We start from the raw sequence: 13,936 nt of genomic DNA, 5'->3' as shown, positions 1-13,936 counted from the left end.
TCCCCGCACGTGAAACAGACTCCCCAAATTTCGCGTACCTTGTCTCCAAAAACCAATGTGATGACAACATATATGTGGACCGGGCTGGGCTCCACAGTCAAGGAGGCTTGGGACTTCTCCGTTTTTCCTTTTCTCCGTTTCTCCGCTCCCCGGCAATCTAGAGCGAAAGAAGCCGATTCCGACCCCATATCTCCCCACAAAATCATCCCACGAGTTACCGACCGGCCGGTGGACCAGGGAAATTGAGGTTTGAAGATGGCCAGGTGACGAAGTTCCGGAAGAATTGGAGACTTTATTGGCCCAATTGAAGACATTTGTCTCATTTTGCCAAAATTCTCTTGACTCAACTGATGCACGAGTATAACCCGGCAAAAGAAACCAAAGCCGAGAATTTAACCCCGGGTAATGGCGTGTAGATCTGTCGGGCGCATAAAACCTTGCAGTGCCCCTGGGTAATTGACTCGATTCCTCCCTTTCATTGCTATTGTCTTCCATTGTTTTTTGTCCGCTATGGGTTTCAGCAAGCATGATACTGCGAGTGTGACTGTGCCTGTTCCAGAGGATGATCCTCTCATGGCTGTTATCCCTGTCGACGCTGCACCATGGTATAAGCAGCGCCATCTCTTGCGTCTCAACTTCATCATAATCTCGTTGGTGATGTATTCATCTGCCAACGGATACGATGGATCTTTGATGAATGGTCTGGAGGCCCTTGACCAATGGAAAGGATTCATGGACAACCCATCAGGTGCCTGGTTGGGTTGGATCAATGCCATCTACTGGCTGGGCTGCGGTATTGGCTACCCGTCTGCTTCATGGATTGCCAACAAGTACGGCCGTAAGCCCGGTGTGTATGTGGGCTATGGTCTACTGGCCCTGGGGGTTGCCCTACAAACCGCTGCCCCGAATAGTGCGGCATTTTTGATGGCCAGATTCTTCTTGGGAGGTGCTTCTGCTTTGTTCGGTAACTCGGTTCCTCTGCTCATCAACGAGATCGCCTACCCTACCCACCGTGGCATCCTGAACTCCCTGTTCATGTCAGGTTGGTACGTGGGTGGAACCGTGGCCGCCTTCGTGGTATTCGCCTCTCGGACATACGGCTCCTCCTGGGCCTGGCGACTGCCTTCCGTTCTCCAAGCTTTGGTCCCCCTGGTCGGACTGCCGGGCTTTCTCCTTGCACCAGAAAGCCCTAGGTGGCTCGTCTCAGTGGGACGAGAGAGCGAGGCCCGCGCCATTCTCATCAAGTACCATGCCGATGGTGATTCCAACTCGCCGTTGGTCAACTACGAATTTCTGGAGATTACCTCCACCATTCACGCAGAGCAAGCAGCCAACAGCAACGGCAGTTATCTTGAGATGATCAAAACACCCGGCAACCGTCGCCGTCTCATGATCTCCATCACTCTTGGACTCTTTGCTCAGTGGGTTGGAAACGGTGTCATTTCCTACTATCTCTCTTTAATTCTGAACTCCGTTGGCGTCACCGAGGTCAAGGATCAGACACTCATCTCAGCTTGTCTCCAGGTGTGGGACCTGATCTTCGCGGGTCTGGGTGCAATCCTGATTGATCGACTGGGACGACGACCCCTTTTCATGGCATCGGCCTGCATCATGTTCGTGAGTTATGTGCTCGTGACAGCTCTGTCGGGCGCATACCAAGTGCACGGGAACCCCGCAACTGGAGCTGCAGTCATCCCATTCCTGTTTATTTTCTTCGCTGGATACTGCATTGCGCTGTGAGTTACTGCCATGCATTTACATTTGTCCTCGACATTGTGTACTGATTCTCGTTTTTTAATAGAACACCTTTTCTCACCTCATACCCTTGCGAAATCTGGCCCTTCCGTCTCAGATCCCGAGGTCTGACTGTGACATGGCTAGCCTCAATTGTGGGCATGTTCTTCAATACCTTCGTCAATCCCATCGCACTGGACGCCATCGCATGGAAATACTACTTTGTGTTCGTGGCTGTCTTGCTGGTATTTGGCGCAACGGCCTTCTTCTATTACCCGGAAACCAAAGGATACTCTCTAGAGCAAATTGCCGTTATCTTTGACGGCGAGGATGCTTTAGTAAGTCACCCAGCTGATATCGCCAGAGGTGTCAAGACTGAAGAGTCTGCGGCTGTCCATGAAGAATCGGTTTAATACCTACACAAGATGATATATGAAAGTTTTATATAGCTTCAATTGACGAATGCATACGCCTCTCACTTCTCAGATGATTCTTTCGGATAGTGTATGACCATTGAATCTCCCTTGTAAACTCGTCAAAACGTACGTCAACCATGACAGTCTTCCAATTCCCATGTGACTTGGCGCATTTCCTCGTGTTTCACTTGAAATATTAATCAAATTCGTAATAATACTGTAACTACAGAAAGCGTAAGCAGACCCCCACTTCTCGTATGTGCCTCGTAGTGTCAGGACTTTCTATTGCAATTCGGAAAGCCAAAGATGGGCTCAAATGAAAGTTTCATGCCTTTAGACATTACATTAATAAAAGTATTATTTCATCTAACAAAGACACACTCCCATCAAACACAACCATCAATTTCACATTCGGCACCACGACCAGCCTAATTCTAAGCCTTTTGCGGAGGAGTAGGCAGATAATCAGCAGCAAAGTCCTTCGCTTCATCATACTCCATTTTCTGCAAGATCTTCAACTTCTGATCCGTAACCAAACTAGCAACAGTATCCTTCCCAGTCAAAACAAACTGCGTCCCAAGACCTGGCTGTTCAAACCAACCAGCAACAGGGCCCAAAGTAACAGTGATCTCCTTCATCACCTGATACACATGGTAGTTATACGGATAACTGCTATTCACCGGCGCAAACAGATTCTTCGGCGGCAGACCACGCTCGATATAAGGCGCACCAAGCGGAGCCAGATAAGTTCCATTCTCATCTCCGAATCGATCCACCTTCTGGCCGACAACCAGTTTGGCCGTACCGGAGATGGGTGTGTTGGCGGTGGTGTTGGCGAAGCCGTTAGCACCGGGGTAGATAAGGTAGGCATTCGGGTCCGAGACGTTCACGGAATACTTTTGGAGGAACTCGTAGGGGCAGAGGTTGCCGAAACGGTAGTAGGTTTGGGTTTCCGTTGAGAGAGGAAAGTACTTCGGGAGCTCGGTTGGTCCCAAACGTGGGTCACCGCAGATGGCAGTTTTGTTTTGGTAGGTTATACCTTTGCAGGGGTCTGGGTAGCATCTCGACGGGTAATCGGACTCTTCCTAAACATATAGATGGGTTTGTTAGCATATTTTTGTGTTGACTAGAAATAGGCTGGCCTTCATAGAATGGATTGCCAGGACACTAACGATATTGCCGTCGCTATGCTTTAGTATAACAACCGAAGACTGATCAGCCAAAACGGCACCGAAAAAGAGAGCGAGAGCTACGAAGCGCATGTTGGCAATTAGGCAGGATAGTCAAATGATTCAAACAAATTAATAACGTAGAACTGAGCAAAAGATGCCTTCCCCATACTTAATTTATACTATTTAACCGACCTGATTCCTAAATGTGTCCATACATAAGGCCACAAGGAGTTGCGCCCAAGAATGCTGCAATTTAGTCCCGCACATTTCTATTAGCTCGCTACATTTTCCCGGGCATAGGAATGTAAAGCCATATGATCCAATGCTGTGGATTCACTGGTACCGCTGTAACATAATTCTCCTAGTATGTTATCTGACATGTCTCCATAGGGGGATTTTTGAGCCGGTGAATTTTGTTTGACACATAGCTCGGTAAAGGCCGTAATTCGTCGCGGTCAGGTCTATAAAATATTTGCGCGAGCTTTATTTGGCAGGCACCGCTTCATTCAGGACTCCTTCATTCGCAGAAAGAACTTATTATCCTGTGATACTATATGTGATCTCCATAAAGATAAAGCTTAATAGCGCACTTCTGTAGACGTGTAGCTGTCTTTATATTGTGGTGTCAAAATATTTAGTAAATGGAATGCCAAACGAAGGTTTAGTTGTGGGTGGTCTAGAACTGTTCCATTCAATAAATATGTCAATCAAAATATAGTACTATACATTTGCATCAATCTTCAACCTACAAAGACTCCACCGGGTACAGACTATCAAATACCCACACCTCTGGGTCACCGAAAAAGTCATTCATATCGGTTTGTTCAAAAAGAGCCTTTGATAATCAGCTGGGGCCCGCAAGGCAAAAAAAGAAATGACAAGTGAACACATACATTTAGTGCATTGGAATCAGGAAAAGGCGATCCCAACGGATCCAGCAACTCATTTGGGAGTTTTGAATGTTCATAAATAGCATTCATCTAGCAAGAGTTAGCAAAATCTTCGAAAATTTTGATATGTACACTTACTCTATTCTCTGGAAGTGTGATGATTTTTTCTTTCGCAATCTCAATTTCGACCTGCGAAGACATCACTCTGTAATATTGTCTTGCGACCCGGTCAACAGCCTGGCCGCTTTCTTGTGTTGACTGGTCCAAAGAAAGGGTCAATCGCAGCAGAGCACGTCCAGCTGAGATATACCAATGATGAGTGTATCCTGTGCCAATTTGGACAATGCGGTCTTCTAGCATTGATAGTGCTTTTTCGATATAGTCTATGAAGACCGAGGTGTTGGAGCTTAGAAGGAGATCATCTGAATAATGTTAGTAATGGCTATAAGTCAATGAGGCAAGGCCAGGTCTCTGGCGTACTCACTTTGAAGAGTCAAAGAAATGTACGAATTCTGACAGATAACCAATGCAGCTCGGAAGTAATCATGTCGAAGAAGCAATAGCATGAGGTTATTGGATTCGCTGAGTCGTGCATATTGATCAATGATGCTGGATGCGGCATCAAAGCAGACCATTCTGGAGAATGAATGTCGGGATGTACTTTCAGCTTGCCGAGCGAAGGGTGCATGTAGCATGATCAAAAATTGTCGAAGTTGGACATCGAGAAGTGTTCTTGCCGCCAGGGATAGCCCAGGCTCATTCGGATGGGACCGTACAGAGGTCCACGGCGGAAGCCTTTGGAGTTCTTTTGTGATAAGTTCTTCATAGTGCATGACTTCTTCATATCGTAACGGAGAACTCATATCATTCACGAGAGAATTCAAAGACACGCGTAGAGAGAAACTGATATTCGAAAAATAGAGGAATGAACTTTCGGTGCATTCGGTCACAGGTCGTTGTGTATCTAGTGCATCAGGCTCATCCGTAAGGTCTTTGTCTTCGAGGTTCAAAACACCCTGAGTATCGGCAAATGCTCCTGCCGATGTGGAGGTCATTCCACGATCAATTGAAGCCTGAAGTTCTAACTCGGTTATTGTAGCCCACAATCGACGTCGCATCTCTCGGTCGAACGCTGAAACCTTTTCTCCTAGAAGACCCGGATCACGGTGCATTCCTGCTGCCATTGCTTCTCTCACAAGGTTTCCGGCCTCAGTCCAGTGTCGCTTTTTCTTGACTGTATTCACCATTTTCGCTAAGACCAAGAGACAGCGAATTTGCCAGACGGCCAGGTATACATTCTTCTGGCTATGAGATCTAAGCCAGGATTCCGAGGCTTCGATCCACATTACTGCGCGCTCTCGGCCCAGGGAACTATCTCCTATGTAGCGGGTTTGTTCATTGCGCGAGATACAGCTCGCGGTGGCCATGATCAGTAAGACAAGGACCACAAAGGCAGATGATGTCGATAGATGGTCAGCAGAGAATTTTTCATATTCTTCCCAGAAGCTCGGGCCATGCATGATCTTGTAGACGGATTCAAAGGTGTCGAAGTAGCGGTGCACAAGTTCATCGATCGTTCTTTGGTCGGGAAGAAGGTATGTGAAATCGAGTTGGGGCGTTGATAGTGTATTTACTTTCTCTGCTTTCCATTTCTTATGCCGAGTCTTCAAATCATGTTGCACTTTATAAAGTGATCTTTGAAGCTTGATAGCTTCTTTCATGAATGACCGAAGTTCAGGAAACTAGAACATATCAGATTGAGTGCACTTAGCATACCATGGGTTTTGGGCATCTTACATGACCGATCAAACTGGCCGGATTACTTCCACCGTAATACTGAGTCCTGAAATTCTCTCCACGAAAGATGACATTCCTAATAGCATCATGGGTTCGACCAGGAAACGGCGGCTCCTCATTATCGGCCTTTACAGCAGGCCGTTGATGCTGAAAATCGGCCGTCGAAGCCGCTCTTTCACTAAGAAGCTGCCAGGTCCCAGTATTTCGATCTGCCTCCAGGCTCGACAAGGATGTCCCCACTAATACAGGTTGTCGATGATCGTCAAAGTTAGCCCTGGCCACAGGCGCCGGGGTCGTCCTGAGCTGTGTGGGTCCTGCAGCTTTCCCCGGGGCTGGAGCTGCAAGGGGCTCAAGAGATGTGGAGGGCGGAGGTCCATCATAGAAACAAGAGCTACCTTGACCAGCTTTTTGACATCGACTACAGGTGGGGTAGTTCCGATCACAGCGCAATTTTCGTCGGCGACATTCGTAGCATGAGTACACTTTCCGCTTTCTCTTGGCTCCATTGCTCGGACCCGGAGATGTACCGGCGTTATGTGACTGTGCATTCGGCGATAGCATTCTGAGCTCCGAGTACCCTTAAGTTCCAGCGGTCATAAGGTAGAACTTGTCTGAACTGCGCCTTTGTGGAGGGGACAGGTCTGCGAGTATGCCAGTGCTTCTTCGGAGATCGAGATCTCCGATAGTTATTCCGACAAAGCCGAGCGGAGCTATCACCAATTCCGAGATAAAGCCGCACCAATAGGAATGCTTCTAGCTGGTGGAGTCTCTACATAAAGGATAAGTACATAAAGCTCTTGGAGGTACTGAGCTTATTGTCTATTTGAAAGCCTACTGGCTTACTGCTAGCTCACTAGTGCCTATAATTAATCTGCGCGCATCACGGCTCAGCTGCATCGACCCACTGGTCAACGAATTGTCTAGTGGGTCTTGATAATTGAAATCAAAATGACAAGGCCTACCCTCTATTCAAAAGCTCACTGGCTTACTGTTCAGCCCGCTCTTCATTACTGGTTATCTCGCGTGCATCATGGCTCAGCTGCAGGGACCCACTGGGCAATCCTTTGACCAGTGGGTCTTGATATTCGAAACCAAAATGATCAGGACTACTCTTCATTGGAACACTGATTGGCTTACTATTAGCTCTCTCTTGCCTATTGGTTAACCCACACGTATCATAGCTCGGTTGCATAGGCCTACTGGTTATTCAGCTGTACAGTGAGACCTGACGTCTGAGAATCAAATGCTTTGAAGTTGGCTCGAAAACAAACAAGTGGTTATATGAATGAGTTGCAGAGCTCATCAAATCAAATAATCTTTGAACCAAGCATCATCCAAAAAGAAATCCTCTAACTGTATATTACTCTCAAAGTTTCCATCGCAAAGAGGATCTGACATCACTTCTCCAATCTTCCTGTCAAGCCTTGAGGAACACCACGATCTGACCGATGTAAATACCTTGAAAGCTTTATCCAGATATCCATCTTTAGCCTGATCACCCATCGCTGTTTGGGCTTCGTCCATATTGTTCAACAGTCGATCCAGCACTTGTAGCACGTCGATTTCTCCAGTCACTAGTGCCGAATCCCAAAATGCATCCGTTGATGTTGAGAGCTTGATTAACATGACGATAGTTCTCGCAAGTTGAGTGAAGAATGGAAAAGGTATTCCAAAATATTCGGAGGCGGGTAATCTGAAAAAGTTCTCTAGGGCTGATTTGATTGTGTTAAGACATTGATAAAGGCTTTCGAGTTCCTGGGAGTCTGTGAAGTTTTTATTGCAGAGCATGAGTCCGGATATGCTCAACTCCGTGTAATAGATTGATGAAAGCATAATTTCTACTAAGTGTCAGAGATCATAGGTTCAGGGGTAGACTGGGAAGCTCAATTTACCATCCTGAAGTAGTTGTGGTGACAGCTGCATTTTGATATCATTCAATCTGTATCGGAGACCCGCTGAGAAAAAGGCCGGTGGCAATTTGTCCCTCCCTTTGATGTCTTCAATATCTTCCGCGAGGCGTTGGAGTTTGACCTGCTGTACGAACGCCTCATCGTACATGGATTCTTTCTGTTCACTCAAAACTTCGATACACTCATCCATGTATGGCGTCCACTGCATCGTGTCGATTTGAGCGAAGTATGAGGATACGACCGAGCTCACAACAAAGCATCCTAAAACAGCCCGTCTCTCTTCTAGGGTCCTTGCAGGGTTGTCTGTGTTGGAGCTTGTCTTTTCCAACGGAAGCATATTTGACTCCTGTGGCGGCGGCTTGTTAAGGCGGAGGCTAAACACCAATGTCATGGCTAAATGTGAAAACCGGGACACTCTAGCAGATGTTCCATTAAGGAGATTGTCATGGCCCCAGGCAATAAAGGTTAGGAGTCCGAGAAGTAGATCGAGGTCAACCGAGTGCGCATTGTTGTCGAAATAGACGCGCTGGATCAATGTTTGTTTGATTTTCTCTCCCAGTTCGAGTTTGACCTTCGTTGATCGAGAAGATGCTGCTTGTATGCAAGTGAATAGAAAGGGTCGATGAGTATACATCCATTCTGCGTTGTAAGGAAGATGCATGAATGGGAAATACTTGAGCATTTTCACCCGAAATTCCGCCAGACATTGCTCGGGTGAAGAAGGGTCGACCGTTGGCTCTGTCGAGCCAGGCGAAGCCTGAATCTTAGTGATTGTATAGGATGAGACGGGAGAGCTGGTATAGGTTTGAGGTGTCGATAGTGTATTCACGACAGACTTTATCACCCGACTGCGCTCTAGCTGAGAAACGAGGCTATCAATCTTGTCCTCAAGCTGAGCGATGCGACGTATGGGATTGTTACTTTCAGCATTACGTGATCTCACTGCTTTTCCAGGGGTGCAATGCTTTTCAAGCCGACGACATCTCTCGCAGCCATGACCCCCGGGCTGGGAAACACACTTGCATTTCGACTTGGAGCAATTCAAGCAGGCCTGTGGGTGGGTGTAAATCATTATGAGATGATACCTTAAGTGAGGCATAGGTACATACCTTCCCATACAGCTTAATGGGCTCGAAAGACCGGGTTTTTGGCATTCTAGATGTTTCACTTAAGTGGGTTGTTGAGGAGGGAAATAGGCATGTGGAAGTGGGCAACGGCATTCCGAACAGCGATCGGGGTTCGGCCGGCCGAACACCGATGAGGCACAACCCCGGGGTATTTCAAAGTTGACACCCTTTGTGTGCAAGTTTACTCTTATTTCAGGAGTCACTTATCGGTCAACTAGGCGAGAATTCATACGCAGCAACCATTTCCTATTGCCAATAACGCATACAATCATGAAGCTGATAGTAGCTGGAGCCACGGGTTTGGTAGGGAGTGAAATTATTAGACAAGCGTTACAGAACAGCGATGTGACCGAGGTAATTGCGCTGGCTCGTAAGCCTGTTGCCTTTGATAATAGCAGCGCCTCCAAATTGAAAAGTGTAGTCATTCGTGACTACGCTGAGTACCCAGACGAAGTCAAGGCCGAGCTGGCCGGAGCAGACGCATGTATTTGGTATGATGGCGTCCATGAAAAAAGAATCCCCAAAAATACTTATCAAGTCTCTAGGACTGTGGCAGTCACACCTTTCCGCAGTACAGCCTTCGATTTCGCAGAAGTCAAGCGGGTATGCCAGGACTGCACGTTGGCTGGATTCAAGGGAATTTATGAGGCTGGACCTGCACGACCATTTCGGTTCCTTTATTTTAGTGCCGAGGGGACCCCACAAGATCCGTCACAGAGACCTTTCATCTTGGGAGATTATCAAGTCATGCGTGTGAGTTTCTGTCTTCCTCGTGGACGTTTGTTACAAAGCTAATACTGGGGTATTTCTACAGTGTGAGACAGAAAACATGGTGCGAAAGTTTCCGACACAGTATGGCGGGACTGAGGTTTGCATTGCCCATCCAGGTGTGGTGACAAACTCAACAACGTGGTTGAGGTCTCTGCTAGCTTCCACGTTTAGTGTGGTGAATTTATTCACCAGGGCTCTGCCGAATGTGAGCCGAGATGAGCTTGCAGCTGCGGTGCTGAACCAGGCTATACATGGATTTGACAAGGAGACTTTGTCAAATAATGACTTGGTTCGCATTGGTCAATCTACGCTACGAAAGAATTAGTACAAGGAATACGCTCACTGTACAATTAGAAATTTGGATCTATAGACCTGTCTTCGCCTGAGATATCTTCGGCCTTCTCAGAACATGCCATATCAATCTCATCTCCAATTACATTCAAGGTAGCTTCACGAGTTGTGGAGGAGGCTTTCGTGCAGGAAAAGTAGCTTCCCAGGCACTCATGACCTTGACCAAGAGATGCTCTTGGTGTTTTCCTGCAATGGCTGCAACCCCAAATGGGCGGCCATTATAATCCAGGTATGACAACGGCATTGCACAGAGAGGGTAGCCTGGAAGAAGAGATAAGTTAGTAAACCCCTTTTCGATTTCCAGATGACCTCTGCTATCGGCCTCTTACCAGAAGCTGTTGCCAAGGACGTGAGACCGCTGTCAATAGAACCCAGTATGACATCGACACCATAAGTATTCAGTGCCAAGTCCACGCCTTTTTCTCTTCCCATGTGCCTCAGGTATGAGAGGTGTCGGTCATACTCTTCTGTCGAGAGTTGCTGGTTTTCGGAATTGATGAAGTTGTCTTGTCTAGGGTGATCTTTGGGGCTGTCAGTGGTGCAGGCTCCAAAGAAGAAGCGGGCAGTGTACATACGCGGGGGCAGCTCCAGATCGGCGTGTTTCTCGTTGAAAGCAATCACCTCTGCAAGGGACCGGACCTCGCTCTCTTCAAGGCCTTCAAAATAAGCATTGAGTTGGGGCTTCATATCCGCCTCTAAGAGCCGTTAGTGTGAATAGTATTGGGCTGCCAAGAGGTGCATACGAATAATTGCCCATTCGCTTCCCTCTCTGTCAATTCTGAACGTTTCAGGCGAGACTAGATCGATATTCTCGACGAACTTCTTTACCTTTGGTTTGATGACCTCATACGCCTGGCGAATCTCGCGCTTCTGTGGTAGTCAAGAGGGTCAAAATTTGTTCGGATATTAGTTTGAAGGTCTCTGGCAAAGCTCTTACCATCTGAGCCTCCGCGTCGTCAACGGGCTTAATGTCGTCCTCGGAACCTTTCCATGCATCAGGGTCGAGAAACGCAACAGAGATATCAGACCATGAGCAGGTCAAGTGATTTGTGAAAGACACTGACGCAGGTTTTTTAATAAGGATATCCAAGAGAGCAGCCAAATCATACGATGACTTTGTCATGGGTCCAGCTGCATCAAAATTGCTGGAAACCGGTATAATACCATCTTGGGAAACCAGTCCAATCGATGGTTTGATTGTGTACAGCGCAGCCCGACCAGATGGGGCAACAAGCGACCCATCTGTCTCTGTTCCAATGGCAAATGGTGCGTAGCCAGCTGAGACACTCACGGCTGAACCTGAAGAAGATCCTGAGGGGTTCTGAAATACACAAGGTCAACAATCCCAGACCTTGGTCTCTGAAAGCATAGAGGTAGATAATTACCGAGTGGCCTTCTGGTGAATCGTTTGGATCAATTCCATCACAGATATAAGCTGAATGTGTCTGACCACCCACTGCGGACCAGCCATTAGGCATGTCGGATCCCCTGTTCTCTATCAGCCTCATGTTTGACTGAGGTCATCAAGAAAGTAGGTTTCCCAGGTGCTCATACCTAGCATTGGCAAATTCCTAAATATTCCATTAATCAAATGATTCTGTTCGAAGTCAAGACGCACCAACTTGTGAGGAAGTACTTACAGCAAGATTAGCCTTTCCAAGAATGATAAGGCCAGCATCAATGAGCTAAAAGTTTGTGAGCAAGTTCATCATTTCTGGAACATCTTTTTGTCATAACCAACTTGGTCGATGATTCCGGCATTTTTCTTGGGCTTCGAGCTCAAGAGTGCAAGGCTTCCGCAGGTGGTGGGAAGACCAAGGCTCGGATGGGTAGCGATGTTATCCTGAGTTATATATCCCGGTCAACATAGCAAGATCTAAACAAACGCGCACTGACCAACAAACCTTAATAATGATCGGGATGCCATGCAAAGGCCCACGAGTCTTCCCGGCAGCCCGTTCTTCATCCAGTGATTTGGCAGCCTCCTCGAGCAGGTCATTGGGAGTGATTCGAATCATTGCATGAAGCTTTTCATCGTGTTTTTTAATCTGAGCTACATATTGCCTGACAAGACCCAGACTTGTGACCTCGCCCGCACTCAGAAGTGCCTGTAAGGCTTTCGCATCGATTGTCAAGACATCTACATTCTTTTCGTGGCAGTCTTCAAGATTTTGGTCCGCCATTGTGTGAATTGGGGTAGGACAGATAAATAAAGTTTCTTCAGATGTATTCAATTTGAGAAGCAAAAAGTCTCCCACATTTCGAACCCGTGAATGGAACAGGGGTCTCGTGCCTCGGTGGGGGATGGGTCCGTGCAGGAGTGGGGATTCTTCGGAGAAAGGCACACGTTCCCAAAAGGGATGGTATAGACATAAATTCTGGGTCACGACTAGGACACTAAATATAGCATTGAAATCATATCATATATAACAAATTTGCAAAGCAGCCGAGCGATACGCGACCGGATAATATGCCGTGGTCAGAGACTGTAGATCTAGACTAGGTAGGCTTCTGGGCAATAACTCGCATTAACTTCAGCGGCGGAGAATTTCCAGTCGCACAGATTTCGCGATGCTGCTTAACCAAGGCTGCAGTTCTGATAATTGCCGCCTCTTCATCTTTCACTTGTCCAGATCGCACCAGAAGACCAGCATACAGCGTTTCGATAATTGCTACTAGCCGTTCATCCGTCTCGTGACGGATACATTTATCCCAGTCCGAAGTATATGCCAACCGCACGACATCCATGTATCCGGCTGCCATACATTCCTGGAAAACCTTTGCTGAAGCCTGAAAGCATTTCCCTTCGGCCGTGAACGAAGAGTCGAAACATCTCCGAATCTCTTGGATAACAGGGTTGTTGTCAGATATGTAAGTTTCTTCATCGATCTCCTCCCACTGGAGATGGCCACCGGGCTCTGGATGAATTAGGAAAAGAAGAACTAAGAGGGTTTCAGGTTGGATTGGGTGAGACATACTCAAGATGGCGTCTATGTTTGCAATTGCCAATTTATAATCAGACTCGTCGATTGCGGCAATCAGGAGTCGCACATGGACAAGATCATACCGGCCCAGATGTTCCGCGGGAAAAGGTTTCGTTATGTCGTGAACAGAGAAGTGGATATTATCTTCTTCCTTGGGGAACTGCTGGGACGAGATATCGAATCCATGATAGTAGACTGGACTCTGAGATTCAGGGTCCAAGACCTTCGAAACATCTTTCAGCCAAATACTAGGCACAATGCAGTCCATTAGCCTGGTCATTGGCAGTGAGAAGAGAAGCTTTTGAAATACTCACCCAGTCCCGGTGGCTATATCTGCAACGGAAAGCAGGTTTTCCTTTGGAATGGATGGGTGGATCAAGGTGTTTTCAGTCACCTTTGTGAGCAATCTGTGCTGATCATTGAGTCTAGATGGTTTGTTCCCTTCTAATTAGTACTTGGTTGATCGCGAGTACCTTGCATTGAGTTGGATTGTTTCTCTTACCGGTCAGATTCCTTTGGATCTCTACCAAAAACGTATTTCTCATGAGTATGTAGGCCGGGCATTTTTACACGAAGGGAATGAATAATGGAAAATATAGGCTCTTTTGTGACCTTGGGTCTGTAGGAAACGGATTGTCAAGTGAATAATTGAAAATCATCTGGGAAATACGGTCTACTTATAGGCATACTCGGGATTTGAGGCCCATTATTTATCGTGCATCCGGCTTGCGCGGACCAATTGACCTCCTGACCTTGAGCTTCACCCACTGCGTGTATAGCAAAG

The 13,936-nt window shown here is 47.1% G+C and overlaps 7 protein-coding genes across 7 annotated transcripts; 2 read left to right on the top strand and 5 right to left on the bottom strand.

Moving 5' to 3' along the window:
• Nucleotides 1-510: 510 nt before the first annotated feature.
• On the top strand, nt 511-2,147 carry N7503_010770 (Sugar transporter; the record flags this gene model as incomplete). The annotated part of the gene is made up of 2 exons (XM_057070316.1): nt 511-1,736; nt 1,802-2,147. 2 exons carry the CDS (start codon nt 511-513, stop codon nt 2,145-2,147), a joined length of 1,572 nt encoding a protein of 523 aa, XP_056916927.1.
• Nucleotides 2,148-2,584: 437 nt separating this feature from the next.
• N7503_010769 (TNT domain-containing protein) lies at nt 2,585-3,412 on the bottom strand (the record flags this gene model as incomplete). Its single annotated transcript, XM_057070315.1, has 2 exons — nt 2,585-3,235; nt 3,323-3,412. The coding sequence occupies 2 exons, from the start codon at nt 3,410-3,412 to the stop codon at nt 2,585-2,587; spliced, it is 741 nt and encodes a 246-aa protein (XP_056916926.1).
• Nucleotides 3,413-4,067: 655 nt separating this feature from the next.
• N7503_010768 (uncharacterized protein) lies at nt 4,068-6,570 on the bottom strand (the record flags this gene model as incomplete). The annotated part of the gene is made up of 5 exons (XM_057070314.1): nt 4,068-4,157; nt 4,216-4,302; nt 4,351-4,634; nt 4,697-5,954; nt 6,010-6,570. The coding sequence occupies 5 exons, from the start codon at nt 6,568-6,570 to the stop codon at nt 4,068-4,070; spliced, it is 2,280 nt and encodes a 759-aa protein (XP_056916925.1).
• A 741-nt stretch (nt 6,571-7,311) lies between these two features.
• N7503_010767 (uncharacterized protein) lies at nt 7,312-9,073 on the bottom strand (the record flags this gene model as incomplete). The annotated part of the gene is made up of 3 exons (XM_057070313.1): nt 7,312-7,847; nt 7,902-8,811; nt 9,029-9,073. 3 exons carry the CDS (start codon nt 9,071-9,073, stop codon nt 7,312-7,314), a joined length of 1,491 nt encoding a protein of 496 aa, XP_056916924.1.
• Nucleotides 9,074-9,316: 243 nt separating this feature from the next.
• Nucleotides 9,317-10,142, top strand: N7503_010766 (uncharacterized protein; the record flags this gene model as incomplete). Its single annotated transcript, XM_057070312.1, has 3 exons — nt 9,317-9,537; nt 9,592-9,799; nt 9,861-10,142. 3 exons carry the CDS (start codon nt 9,317-9,319, stop codon nt 10,140-10,142), a joined length of 711 nt encoding a protein of 236 aa, XP_056916923.1.
• A 114-nt stretch (nt 10,143-10,256) lies between these two features.
• N7503_010765 (uncharacterized protein) lies at nt 10,257-12,351 on the bottom strand (the record flags this gene model as incomplete). Its single annotated transcript, XM_057070311.1, has 10 exons — nt 10,257-10,429; nt 10,498-10,689; nt 10,744-10,863; nt 10,912-11,038; nt 11,106-11,489; nt 11,554-11,656; nt 11,723-11,739; nt 11,809-11,853; nt 11,910-12,011; nt 12,073-12,351. 10 exons carry the CDS (start codon nt 12,349-12,351, stop codon nt 10,257-10,259), a joined length of 1,542 nt encoding a protein of 513 aa, XP_056916922.1.
• A 316-nt stretch (nt 12,352-12,667) lies between these two features.
• N7503_010764 (class I SAM-dependent methyltransferase) lies at nt 12,668-13,716 on the bottom strand (the record flags this gene model as incomplete). The annotated part of the gene is made up of 4 exons (XM_057070310.1): nt 12,668-13,086; nt 13,147-13,400; nt 13,467-13,559; nt 13,655-13,716. The coding sequence occupies 4 exons, from the start codon at nt 13,714-13,716 to the stop codon at nt 12,668-12,670; spliced, it is 828 nt and encodes a 275-aa protein (XP_056916921.1).
• Nucleotides 13,717-13,936: the final 220 nt, after the last annotated feature.

Source organism: Penicillium pulvis (assembly GCF_028828015.1).
Source record: "Penicillium pulvis strain IBT 33274 chromosome Unknown scaffold_8_segment0_segment0, whole genome shotgun sequence".
NCBI classification, from domain to species: domain Eukaryota; kingdom Fungi; phylum Ascomycota; class Eurotiomycetes; order Eurotiales; family Aspergillaceae; genus Penicillium; species Penicillium pulvis.
Note: the sequence above shows the minus strand (reverse complement) of the source record. Positions and strands in the feature narration are given on the sequence as shown.